A 12,447-nucleotide genomic window follows, 5' to 3' on the forward strand; every position below is an offset into this window, starting at 1 on the left:
CTATGTGACAGAATGAGAGACTGTTTCCTGGCCACCTTGAGATGGGGGACAATAAAGGTTTGTAGACAGCAGTCTGGAGAGACTGTGTCTGACTTTTTAGTCAGACGGACTAAGGTTTTCAGGGAAAACAGCGGTCTAGCACCGCCAAACGAATAAAATGACTCGCTGTATGAATGGCAGTTCAAGATCTGTTTCCTAGACGGCATGAAGGAAGAAATCAAGCATCAGCTGGCCCAGTTCCAGACTCAGCAGAGCCTCAACAGAGACATAGGCAGAAGCAGAGGGCGCGGCGGTCCCCCTCGGACCAGAGGCCGAGGACCCTACAATGCAGGCCCTCGAGACGAGGGGTGTTGGAACTGTGGGGCCCTTGATCATTGGGCAAAAGACTGTACTGAACCAAGAAAAGAGACTGGAACCCACTGGACACACCCGGTGTGTACATCGAAGATGAAGTGTGACTAGCGGTGGGGATGGGGGAGATTCCAGAGTCTGGTGAATGCACCCCTGACACCACCCACCCACCCACACACACACACACACACACACACACACACACACACACACACAAACACGACAGCCAGAGCGTATTTAATATGACAAAGGTGAGCACAATTGAGAATTTACCTGAAATGATTTTAGAAATGGCAGAGAGAAGGAAAAAAAACATATTACGTTTTAGTTGACTCTGGAGCTAAGGTTTCATTAATAAAACAAAATGAATTTCAAGTGCCCCCGAAATTGAGTGGTAGATATATTGACACTGTAAGTCATTAGGTGCTGCAGTGAGAGAATTATATACCACGCCATTGTCGGTCGTCACAGAAGACGGTGGTAGAAAAAAATAATTTCCATCAGCTGTACAGTCTATTTAAACCTGCACGTCTTCAGTTCCCCAGCCAACTTGTAGTTTAGTTTGTGTGTGATTTTAGTTAGTGTTACGTAGTTACCTTGTGTTGATGTCTTTGTCTCTGTAGCTACTTTGTGTTTGTAAAGTCCGGCCAGTTTTCAGTTAAGTTTTGCATTGTTTCAGTCTTGAGTATTTTGAGTTATGTTTAGCCTTTAGTTTGTTTAGTTCTTTTGGGCAAGGGGATCAAGGTAAGATGCCCATGGGCATACACCCCATCACTTAGCTTACCTCCTGTTATACACGCTAGGTTAGGAGCAGGTGCCACCCTCTGGGCTTCTCTGAGTTCTGCTCAGACAATCTTCAGCTGCTCCAGCTCTTTCCTCTTTCAATTCGCCAGCTCCAAACGAAGCTTCTCTGCCTCAACCTGCATTGCTTGGCACTGGCGTGTGAGGTAAGCGACGGCAAACTCGAGGTACACAACTCTCACCTCCTGCTTCTGGGGCTGGTTTAGGTCCTCCCTATTCCCTCTCATCTGGTGGACCATTCCCTCACCAAGGCGAGTGCCCAGCATATGGACATGCATGTCACAACTGTGGTAAAAGAAATCACTTTTCTAACGTGTGCCGGTCACAACCGAGACAAAATGTGAACTCTCTCTTGTCGGATGGCCCCTCAAACTCTGCCTACTCACCTCATCCCAATGAAGACGGGGCAGGCTCCTCCTCCGTTTACCTCTTCACACTGGAGGACCCAGCCGTTGCAGCACCAAATCAGACCATTCAGGTAAATGGGTCCTCACTTGAAGTGCTAGTGGATACTGGAGCCTCTGTCAATGTAATGGGTTTTTGCACTTTGCAGTCACTACCAAACCCTCCCATATTCCAGAGCACGTCATTCAGGATTTTTGCATACGGCCTTTGCCAATGCGTGGGCAATTCCGCTCACAGCTCAGCTTCTGAGACGGGGTGATCTCAGAGACATTCTATGTGGCTGACAAGTCAGTGATTCCTGTTTTGAGTTGTCAGACTGCGATTGCCCTCGACCTAGTCTGGTCAACAGTGTAGACATGCCACTAAAGCCTCAGGAGAGGTACCCTGAAGTTTTCCAAGGCATTTGGAAACTCAAGAACCGCCAGGTAAAGATCCGCATCGACACGACTGTACAACCAGTGGCTCAGCCACACAGACGCATCCCATTCCACACGAGGAAGCTGGCCGAACAAGAGTTGGAGAAACTAGAGGCGATGGACATCATTGGACGTGTTGAGGGCCTGACACCCTGGGTCTCACCTGTGGTGGTAGCCCCTAGGCCTAAACAACCAGGAAAAATCAGACTGTGTGTCAACATGAGATGCCCAAACGAGGCCATCAAGTGCGAAAGACACCTTACGCCCACTGTGGATGATATCCTAGCAGACCTAAATTGTGCAAAAGTGTTCTCCAAACTTGATCTAATGGCTGGCTACCACCAACTTGAACTCCACCCTGACTCCCGCTACATAACAACCTTCACTACACATGTCGGCCTGCAATGCTACAAGCATCTCAACTTCAGGATATCCTCAGCTGCAGAGATTTTCCAAAACACCATCAGAGAGGCACTATCTGGCATCCCAGGTGTTTTGAATGTCAGTGATAACATGCTGGTGTATGGTGCCAGCCAACAGGAGCACGATGAGAACCTGGAGAAGGTCCTCACATGCCCCAGAGACTGCAACCTGACACTAAATTCTGACAAGTGTGAACAAAACCAAGCTGGAGTTCTTTGGCTATGTGTTCTCAGACAGAGGCATTTCAGTGGACCCCAAGAAAGCTGCAGCAGTCAAGGAGACCACAGCCCCACAGAATCCTGGAGAGGTCCGCACGTTGCTGGGTGCGTGCGCAGCCAGGGGCCAAAACCGCTTTGGTAGCTCTCAAAAGATTATGAGATGCATAATCTTTTGAGAGCTACCAAAGCGGTTCAACAATGAAAATGTGGAACATTTTCTACCCATCCTTTTGGCGGTTTGTACAGTTTATTGCACAACAACTGCGCGTCATCTCTGCTGTATCTGAGCTCTATCTTGGTTAAAATCTCTGCGCTGTGGCTGTTTTCTGACCCATAGTTGCGCACACATCTCTGTGATGACGTTGCACGGAAACCCTCCTGTAGATCGTTTAAGTAGGGTAGGGCCCTAAATGTCTTCAGTCACAAATGGAGACTTTAAGTGAAGACATGTTTAAAGGCACAAATGCTTAAATGGATAGTTTGGTTTCCAATGATTTTTACCCCCTCTCCTAATTAGAATCAGACGACGTCGTGAATACCTTTCTAATGTCTGCGTGCATTTCAAAGGTGCAATGAATGATGAGTTTAACATATTTTAGCTTAAGTGCTGGATGTCTACTGGGATTATGAGCAGAAACTCCAAAAGAAAAAAAAGACATACACCATCTCCAAAGCCATTCATTGACACTTGTTAGCCTAGCTTTAATCATGTTTCTTCACCAACGTTTTCAAAAATACATGCAAAATCTCAATCAACTTAAGAGTTTTGAATCTCTTCTTCTATAGCAGAAGATGACAGATGTGCATATTGTGGAAAAAGTTAAAAACTGTCATTTCAAGGATTTTGCATGTAACTATAAAAACATTGGTTTAAAAAAATTGTTTATGCTAGGCTAGTGAGTAAAAGGTATTGTAGCGAATTCGGGGGACAACGCAACCACAGGAACTGCCGCGGCCGGGAAGCGAACCCGTATCGCCCGCGCCGCAGGAAACATCGCTAACCGCTCGACTAAAGGGTCGGACCCGCCAGCCGGCGGCCAGCGTGTCTACTAATCCATACACGTTACAGTATAAACAGGGGTTAAAGTGGGATTTGGTAAGTGGGGGATCTCTGTATTAGAGAGGTGGGCAAAAGTGCGGGAGTGATAGCATTGTTAGCTAATAATAGCTACCGGTAGCTAACGTTTGCTAGCTAGTTAGTTATTTGAATGAAAATATTGCATGGCCAGAGCTAAGGTTGGACAAACATAACTAGCTAGCTACCGGTAACGTTACCGGACGCTACCGATAATTAGTTTGCCTAGCAGCATTCAAACAACTAGCCAGCAACGTCAGCAACTAGCTAGCAACGTTACCGGGTGGAAGATAGCTAGTTAGCTAGCTAGCTAACGTTACGTTCGCTAACGTTAGTTGCTTGAATGAAAACCACAGCAGAGATAGACAAAACTATTGGAAATACACTGAAGATACTCACTCTTTATGCCCCCCAATCCAAGATAATAGTGCAGGTAGCAGGTTGACGCTCTCTCGAGTCTTGTCTGCCTCGTGCGGTGAACTGACCCTGATCCGTGAGCGTGAAGCCAGTCTCTTTTGATGTCAAGTCTGGTGAAGCCAGACAGCAGGCAGGTGCGGGACACGTGAGGACGCGACATCATTCAAACTTTTAGAAAAAGTATAGTATAGAAATAGAAGAACGACTTTATTTGCGATTTATTTTGTAATGCTTGTGAATTGGCTGCATCATGTTTTTTGTTTTAAATTTTTACTGTGACAAAAAGGTTGAAATTACTCCTGTCTACAGAGTGCCGGATCTCAGCTCCGGTTGACTTCGGGGAGGAGGGGAAGTGCCGGTGTCGGGATCCGGGTAGCTCCGGCCCACTTTAATCACTGAGTATAAATGACCAGCTTAGGAAGTGTATTTTCCTTCTTTTGAGAGGAGCTGCTAATGATCCCGTAGACATCCGGCGATTGAGGTAAGCTAGGCTGTACCTTCAAACTACAGACAGGCACAAAAATGTTAACCACGAGTTTGTCTGACTATGTAAGTAGGACATACACTAAAAGCCAGACCTATACATAAGACATCCCTTTTAAGTTAAGGTTTCATTCCTGTTACTGACATGGTGTGTACTATGTAGCGTAGCAAACACTGGTGTTAGTGAGTTTGGATGTGGTCAAAACTTTATTTAGCCAGAATTGTGGTTTTATGACAAACAGAATTTGCAGTGAAACAACATTCAACAGTATAAAAGAAGAAATAATGGTGATGTAAAATCTGGTTGTAAACAGTACAAATGTCACAGCAACCTTTAGGAGGCCGACAGTCATATAAAGTAGATGCCTTGATTACAAAAACAACAGTTTTATTACTTGCTATGGGCTGACAGAAATGACACCCTATGAAACATTCGATATATTCTACAAAAACGTTCACAGATTGTAAAGTTGCACCATGTTGGTCAGTATACATTCATAGGAGTGACTGACTATTGTATGTAAAGTGTTGTACTTGTACAATGTGTAGCTGGGTGTACACGTTAGTTGTCGGCAAGTCCCTGCTCCAATGTCATCCTAGACAAATTCCTAACCAGTGAATGCCAGTGACAGTCGTCGCACACAGGCTGTTGGACAACATTGCGAACATGAATCATTCACAGCATCACAGTAGTTGACTACCATTTAGAAATGTCACATCTTAAGCATTCCATGTGAGCAACCCACTGATTAAAATCTCTCATATGTGTCAACTTACTCTGCCAATTTAAGAAAGAAAAAAAAAGATTCTGGTTCTGACCTACACATTCATTTTAGCCTGGGTGAGCTAAGGTCAATGAATAGGAAATCGATTTTATTGTTATCCAAAGGAGTTGAATCAAGTGCAACTGGACTTGGTATATATCCGTGAATACGTTTTGCCTCTCATCCAAGAGGCTTCCTCAGTTCGTGCCTTTCTGACTAGACCAATCTAGTCTGACTGGCTGGTGATGAGACTGACTTTTTATTTTTGTGCCTTCTACTTTTTTCTGCTGATGTCTGCTGAAGTGGAAAACAGCGTCTATGATAATATCACCGTTAAAGCTCTGCACTGCGTCACATCCATATTGGGGTTAAGATAAATATGAGATTCAGTGCTTAAGTTGCTCCACAAGCAGGTATGGATGATTGTGGGTTGATGTGGTTTATGTAAAAACGCACTAAACTGGAAAATGTGTGCAAAGGTGGGTAGGATGTGGCACTAAGCACAGAGTTTCATATTCAGCACCTGTGACAGAAAAAATAATCTAAGTGTTTCTTTGGGGAGATGAAAGTCCATTTTAGCCCAGAACGTTAAAAAGTGAGAGTCGCAGCAAATGTTTTACTAAACTGACCATACTCTACCCTTTTATCATCTGACCTAGCTTCCTAGAGAGACAAAGTGCATCAAATAAGACTTATAGTGGAACCAATGGCAAAGATCAGAAATAACTATTTAGTCATCAACATGGATTGTTACTGGTTGGGCTCTCTAGATATCATCCCAGGACAGATCACAACTGGGTCAAATCATATTCAGAATCACTTACCGGAGCTTGTTTTAACAAACTGGATGTTTAAAAAAGAAAGCAGTAGTTCAAGAAAGGTGAGAATCCTTGATGTGATGAAATTATATTTGCAAGTCAAGTCAGTATACTTTTCTGCAAATGAACACTTATCTGTCACTTTCTAAACTGTGTTGAAGCAGGAAATGAAGTTTTCTGGTACTACTGGCAGTTGAAGCAAAATCCTTTTGAAAACGAACTAATTTTTGAATTTATAATGATGCAATCAAACAATAGTACTGTTGTTTATATGGGTATAAAATCATATAGACAAAAATGACTGATTGCATTGGTAATGAGAAATTTGCCACTTTACTGAATCTTCTCGCTGGCCTTCAACACAGTTCAATGGGGCAATTGTTTAAACCATCAAAAACCATGATATATTTTCTATTTCAAAACAGGGAAGCTCACAGTAAAGTTAGACATATCGGATTGTTTCCTTGGAAAAAGGAACAGTCACGAATCATGCTTCCTATTTTTCTAGTTTAAAGGAAATTATTTTGCTCCTCCCTCTGCAAATACATTCTCCTTGCTACGTCTGTGATTTTTTTTTTTAAACAGGTGTCTTCCTATTCAAAATATATTCTGAATAAAGATAAAATGAATGAAGACACGTGTGAGTGTAGAAGATGGAGATATATATCATGATTTTAAGAGATTCAAACAATTGTCTCATTCATTGGATTGTGTTGAAGCACAGCAAGAAGATTCAGGAAAGTGGTAAGTTTCTCATTGAACGTCACTGAAGTAATCAATGACATTATTGCCTGCACGATTGTAAACATTTTAATGAGGTCTGGGTTAAAAGAAAGTGATGTATTCTTCTTCTTTTTAATTCCCCCACCCCAATTGTATCCAGCCAACTACCCCACTCTTCAGAGCCATCCCGGTCGCTGTTCCACCCCCTCTGCTGATCCAGGGAGGGTTGCTATCCTTTCCCCCAACAGGCACCCCGACTGACCAGAGGAGGCACTAGTGCAGTGACCAGGACACATACCCACATCCGGCTTCCCACCCGCAGACACAGCCAATTGTGTCTGTAGGGACGCCCGACCAAGCCGGAGGTAACACGGGGATTCGAACTGGTGATCTCCATGTTGACAGGCAATGGAATAGACCGTTACGCTACCCGGACACCAAAAAGTGACGCATTCTTTAACAAATCTATCCTGCTCCGTCAGTCAGTCAGAGCTATGTGTGCACTCCAAACAAAATATAAATCACAATGTGTAACATAATAAGTCTTTGTTTGTTAGTTACCAGCTGGCGGGACGATGAAGCAAACTAACTTAGAAATGAGTCATAGCACTCCAGTGACAGTTTTCAAGTCGTTTGCTCTCAGCTTGTGGCAGTTTGCTATTCTGAAGCCCATTGGCAGGGTTTGTAAAATGAACTAGTTTGCATGTTATTGATGAGCAGAGAATGTTGTGTGAGGTGAACTATACATAAGCGTTTGTCCTTAGCACTGATAAAATAATGTCTGGTAAAACTGTTAGCTGTTTAAATGAAAGGGTCAGTTAGATGTCATTTTAGTGAGCATTTTCCAAAGCGAGGACTTTGTTTCAGAGCCATGTGAGGAGAAATTGTTGTATAGTGGCCAAAGTTGTTTGTGTGTGTGTGTTTTTTTTTTTCCTGAAGTGCATGGCACTTAAGAAAACTGTCAATCATAAGGAAAACGACACAAAAGTCCCTGCGCTGAATCAACTGAACACATCATGACAACTCTCTCCAGCAATTTAGTTTCTGTTCCGTCCACCAAAAAACAAAGAGCCAAAGGGATTTCAAACACACTACTACTACTACTTTCGGGGCTCCCGTTAGGGGTCACCACAGCCGATCATCCGTTTCCATTTCTTCCTGTCTTCTGCATCTTCCTCTGTCACACCAGCCACCTGCCTGTCTTCCCTCACACAGAGTGACAAAAATATGATTTAAAAGAATATCAGAAGTTACTACTTTGAGCCATTGAGATTTGCCAACACCTTAGGGAAGGCGATGACAGCATACTCCGTGTCTGAGGGCTCAACATCTACTCGCTGCTGGCTGGTGTCCACTACCCCCTGGGGCCTTTTGGGTAAATCCAAGACGCTGTAGACCGGCGACATTGCAGGTGCAGGATGTGATGCCTCCTCTCTTACCTATATGATTGAGATTTAAAGGAGCAACTTGTATGTTTGTACATATTTATTTATTCAAAATTTCAGTTCTGCATTTATATAGTTAAAGACTCACTTAACCCTTGACCATTTGAGTCTGCTGACACCACAGGTTAAAAACCATGTAAAGGATAAAAACGTGCCAGGCTGGTCTTGGTACTCTGTGATGTTAGCATAGCAGGATAAACACAGCTGCAGATAATGACATTAATAATGGCTCTGTTGGATGTAGGTGTATCAGCACTGAAGGACAGACCCATGGACAGAGCCAGCACTACAACAATATTGTCATTAGTACTGTCAGTGCTGGTTCTTTGGGACACCTACATCCAACAGGCCCATTGTTAATGTTATTAGCTGCAGTTGTGTTTAGCCTGCTATGCTAACATCACAGAGTGCCAAGACTAGCCTGCCATGTTTTTAACCTGTACATGGTTTTTAACCTGTAGATGCCAGCAGACTCAGAAAAAAAGGCCTGGGGTTTAGTTAATCTTTAAATAAGAGAAAGTTGAGAATATGGTCTCACCTGCACAGTGGGATTAGGGTCGTGATGGCGCTGTTCTGTAGAAAATGAAAAAGAGGCTTTTAGTATGAAGTGACTCTTTAGGCAGATAGCTGCCCTTTTACATGTATCATTTGCATAGTGTTGACGGCATGAACACGCCTTGGCCATTTGCGGTAAAGTTTTAAACATGGTTTTGTGGGGTTTAAAATCTAGCAGTGCAAAATAAGAGGGTGTTATTCATCTCTATAGTATGCCTAGGTTAGCAGTCTCTGCTGAGCTGCAACATGAGCTCTGTAAAAATGAATATAAGGAAGTCCGTTTCCTTTAACCAAGTATGCACAGAAGGAGTGCACAGTAAGCAAATTCAGAGGCAGTTTAGAAATGTCTTGGGGAAATGAGCAAATGTGTTTTTGTGGTTATTGTTAATATTGTGAAGAGGCGATGTTCTAGTTCAAAGTGTGAAGCATGTGAAGAAAGCACTTTTACAAATATTTTCAAGCAGTAATCCCTTTTTGCATACATCTCTAAGTGATAGTAGGCTTTATGTAGATTTCAGTCAAGTGGAACAAGAACTTCTGATCAACCCTGAATCATCACGCTTATCTAAAGGATGTGAAACTACCTGGTGTGCATCTAAACATGCAAAGACAAGGGTTTCCACGGATAACAATTTAAAAAAAAAACTCTTTGGTCAGAGTTGTGGGCAGATCCTACTGCTATGCCTTTGCTGTCCTGAACTGACAACATAATTCAGAGCGAAACGATGATATATTTTCTTTTCTTTTTTTTAATCTTTTGTAAAGTATTAGTTTCGTTTCGTTTTTGAGTCAGATCCTCATCATGACAGTAAACATATCACAGTCGACCCACTGATCAAGTGGCATGGTCATGCAAGGAAGGAGAATAACAACCATGAAACAGAGAATGTTCTTCTAAATGTTACACCTGTATTTCTTCTGTGTCTCCTGATGAACCAAGTTAGTGAGCCAGCTAATATTGCTATAGCTAGCACTCCCAGGAGCATGAGATAGTGGAGGGGAAAAGCCCTTTCAGGCATCTTTCCAGTGGTTTCACTCTCTGTGGTGTTGGCCGTTGGTGGAGAAACTGGAGGAGGTTAAAGGAAATGAGGAATCAAGTAAACAAGTGACTTTTATCAAAACATCTCAGGTTTTTGTATCTCTGTAAAGATTTTATGACGATGATTCAAAACTGTGGGCGTTAGGCAGCACATTTGTAAATTATCATTCAGTTAATGTCATTTGTATATCTGTCTTGATGCACGCTCAATAATCCAGGTGAAAGAATCAAAGGTTGAATCAGTTCATCTGGATATGTTTCTGTCAATGAATGTTGTATCCAGATGAACTGATTAAAACTTCTTCACTTGTATATCATATAAGCAGCAGCTTTAAAGTTATACATGATTTCTTTTGTTGAGCATTAATGTAATTAAGTACTATGGTTTCTCTATCTTTTCGTCATAATCTTAAAAAATTAAGAACTGTTTATGTATAATAAATACTGCATAGACAACAAACTTAGCACTTTCTCTGTCGCACTTTCCTTTTCACACACATAGATGTATTTACTTGTTTCAGCTGTTAAAATACATTGTTATTTGAAACTAGTTTATTAATCTATCTGGTATCCTTCAAAACAGCACATCATCAGACAAGCAGCAGGTTGTAATGATAATTCAGGGTTGATGTGATTGTATTAGAAATAATATGAAGCTCTGGCTGGTCTGGGTTCAGGTCCAAAGCCTATACAGACTTAATGAATTGTAAAACCCTCTTCATTAATTAAAAAAAAACCCCAACAAAGTCCTTAATATTAAGTCAGTTGACTTGTAAGACTTTTAGGGCACAACTAGTATTTGGCAAAGATGTTCTATGAGCTCAGTATAGTGAGATATGTTAGCTGGTTTTACCTGTGGACCATCTCTTCTGTTTGTGTACGATCAAGGAAATTGAATTGCTCTGTACCTTCTGGGCACCAGAAGATTTCATGAACAAAGTAACCCAATAATTCCCATTATGTTCAAATGTCAGATTTGCAATGCAGTAGAAGGCCAAGGTGGTGTGCCTGTTGAAGACACAGACGTGGCTCTCAGAGCACATGCTTTCCAGAGGACATTCATTAATCTTCTGGGTGTCGTTTCTGTACAGGCCAGCAGATTTGATGGATGTGCCGGAGATGTTTTGAAATCTGAACTCAAGTGTGATGTTGCTGCCCTGGTAGCCGTTACGGACCTCTCCCAAGCTAAGTCCTGTGTGGGAACACCAGACAGTACAAAGCATTTTTAAGACATTAAGATGCTGAGCCAGTGTGTGATGGTATGTATGTATGTCACTTTCCATTGTATTTACCGCACCATGCTGTCCAACTGTATGTGAGGGCCTTCCTCTACATGTGATGCTATTACATTTTCTAAGACAAATCGCTCTGCATTTGTTGTAAATATAAGCTCAGCATTTACTAAGCATGAAACGCACGACACATCATGGCCATATTCTCATGTGTGATACCAAAAGTACATCTTCCATTTTCATGAGAACCCATCATGTTTTAGCCACATCTCCCCAACTTCCCTAAAGTTCTTCAAATCATTTTCATTCACAACGTTTTCCTTGGGAACTGACCCAGGAACAACGCCCTGCGGTACAGGCTGAATCCATCAACACAATTCAATTTTATATAAAAAAAGACAAAAAGTTGATCATTGGATGACACTGGTAACGACGATAACTCTAGAATTGTATACATATATCAACCTCTCCAAGATATGACTCTCTCTCAAAAAAAATCCCCAAAGAATTAACTTTTTCATACACCAACACAACAACAAAAAGACTTACCTGTGAACACCATGTGAGCCGTGCTTATCAAGACTAATGCGAGAGGCCTTGAGGTGGTGTAGTCGACCATGATCAACAAGGGCCGGTACATGCAGGCAGGCACAGAGCGACAGCAGGTTAACTGCCTTGAATTTTTGAGCACCCTGCTTTGACTTTGTCTTATTTTTCTTCTTCTCAAACAAGGACATATATTTCTGACAGAAGGAAGTGGCTGGCAGGAACTTGCACACAGTAACTGATTCATCTACTGACAGCGGTGAAACGCCTTCTGTCAGGGAAGCTGTCCGAGGGCTGCATGTAAGTGTAGAATGTGAAGAGCTCAGCTGGCAGACAGCGTTCCCCTACATGACGTGTGCAGGGTGCAGGCTCAGATTGGCTTAACAGCTGTCATCATCATCGTCATCATCGTCTGTAGGAGGCTAATGATAACCACAACAACAATAACAATGTGTAACAATAATGTAGGTTCCAAACAACGATGCCATTAGCTTCTGACGCTCCCAATGCTAAACTTCAATCTCCCGTCTTCCATTTCCACGTAAAAGGAAATCCACGGACCACGAAGTAAAATTAACTGTTTAACTATCAAAATCAAAAGGTTCATTCATATTTTCACAATTCCTAAACTTAAGGAGAGGGAGATAAATAAAGCTGAGCGATAGAGTGAGAGAGAGGTCAAAAGACTGTCTGGCTCCACTCTCATACTTGGCCTGACTAACCGGATTAATCTGGA

General features: G+C 42.4%; 1 protein-coding gene across 1 annotated transcript; it reads right to left on the reverse strand.

The window, feature by feature from the left end:
- Positions 1-7,811: 7,811 nt before the first annotated feature.
- Positions 7,812-11,784, reverse strand: LOC130109866 (uncharacterized). The gene is made up of 5 exons (XM_056276836.1): positions 11,715-11,784; positions 10,787-11,125; positions 9,802-9,960; positions 8,878-8,912; positions 7,812-8,333 (listed from the first exon to the last, which is right to left on the reverse strand). The coding sequence occupies exons 1-5, from the start codon at positions 11,782-11,784 to the stop codon at positions 8,148-8,150; spliced, it is 789 nt and encodes a 262-aa protein (XP_056132811.1). The 3' UTR covers positions 7,812-8,147.
- Between the last annotated feature and the right edge of the window lie 663 nt (positions 11,785-12,447).

The sequence above is a fragment of the Lampris incognitus genome, chromosome 3 (assembly GCF_029633865.1).
Source record: "Lampris incognitus isolate fLamInc1 chromosome 3, fLamInc1.hap2, whole genome shotgun sequence".
Classification (NCBI taxonomy): domain Eukaryota; kingdom Metazoa; phylum Chordata; class Actinopteri; order Lampriformes; family Lampridae; genus Lampris; species Lampris incognitus.

What these genes read in the sequence shown, in the direction of transcription:
- LOC130109866 (XM_056276836.1), bottom strand. Translation starts at nt 11,784, where the DNA reads ATGGTCGACTACACCACCTCAAGGCCTCTCGCATTAGTCTTGATAAGC. An exon ending in GGCTCACATGGTGTTCACAG is followed by an intron (nt 11,126 to 11,714) that starts GTAAGTCTTTTT and finishes GTTCCCACACAG; the next exon opens with GACTTAGCTTGGGAGAGGTC. An exon ending in ACCCTAATCCCACTGTGCAG is followed by an intron (nt 8,334 to 8,877) that starts GTGAGACCATAT and finishes TCAATCATATAG; the next exon opens with GTAAGAGAGGAGGCATCACA.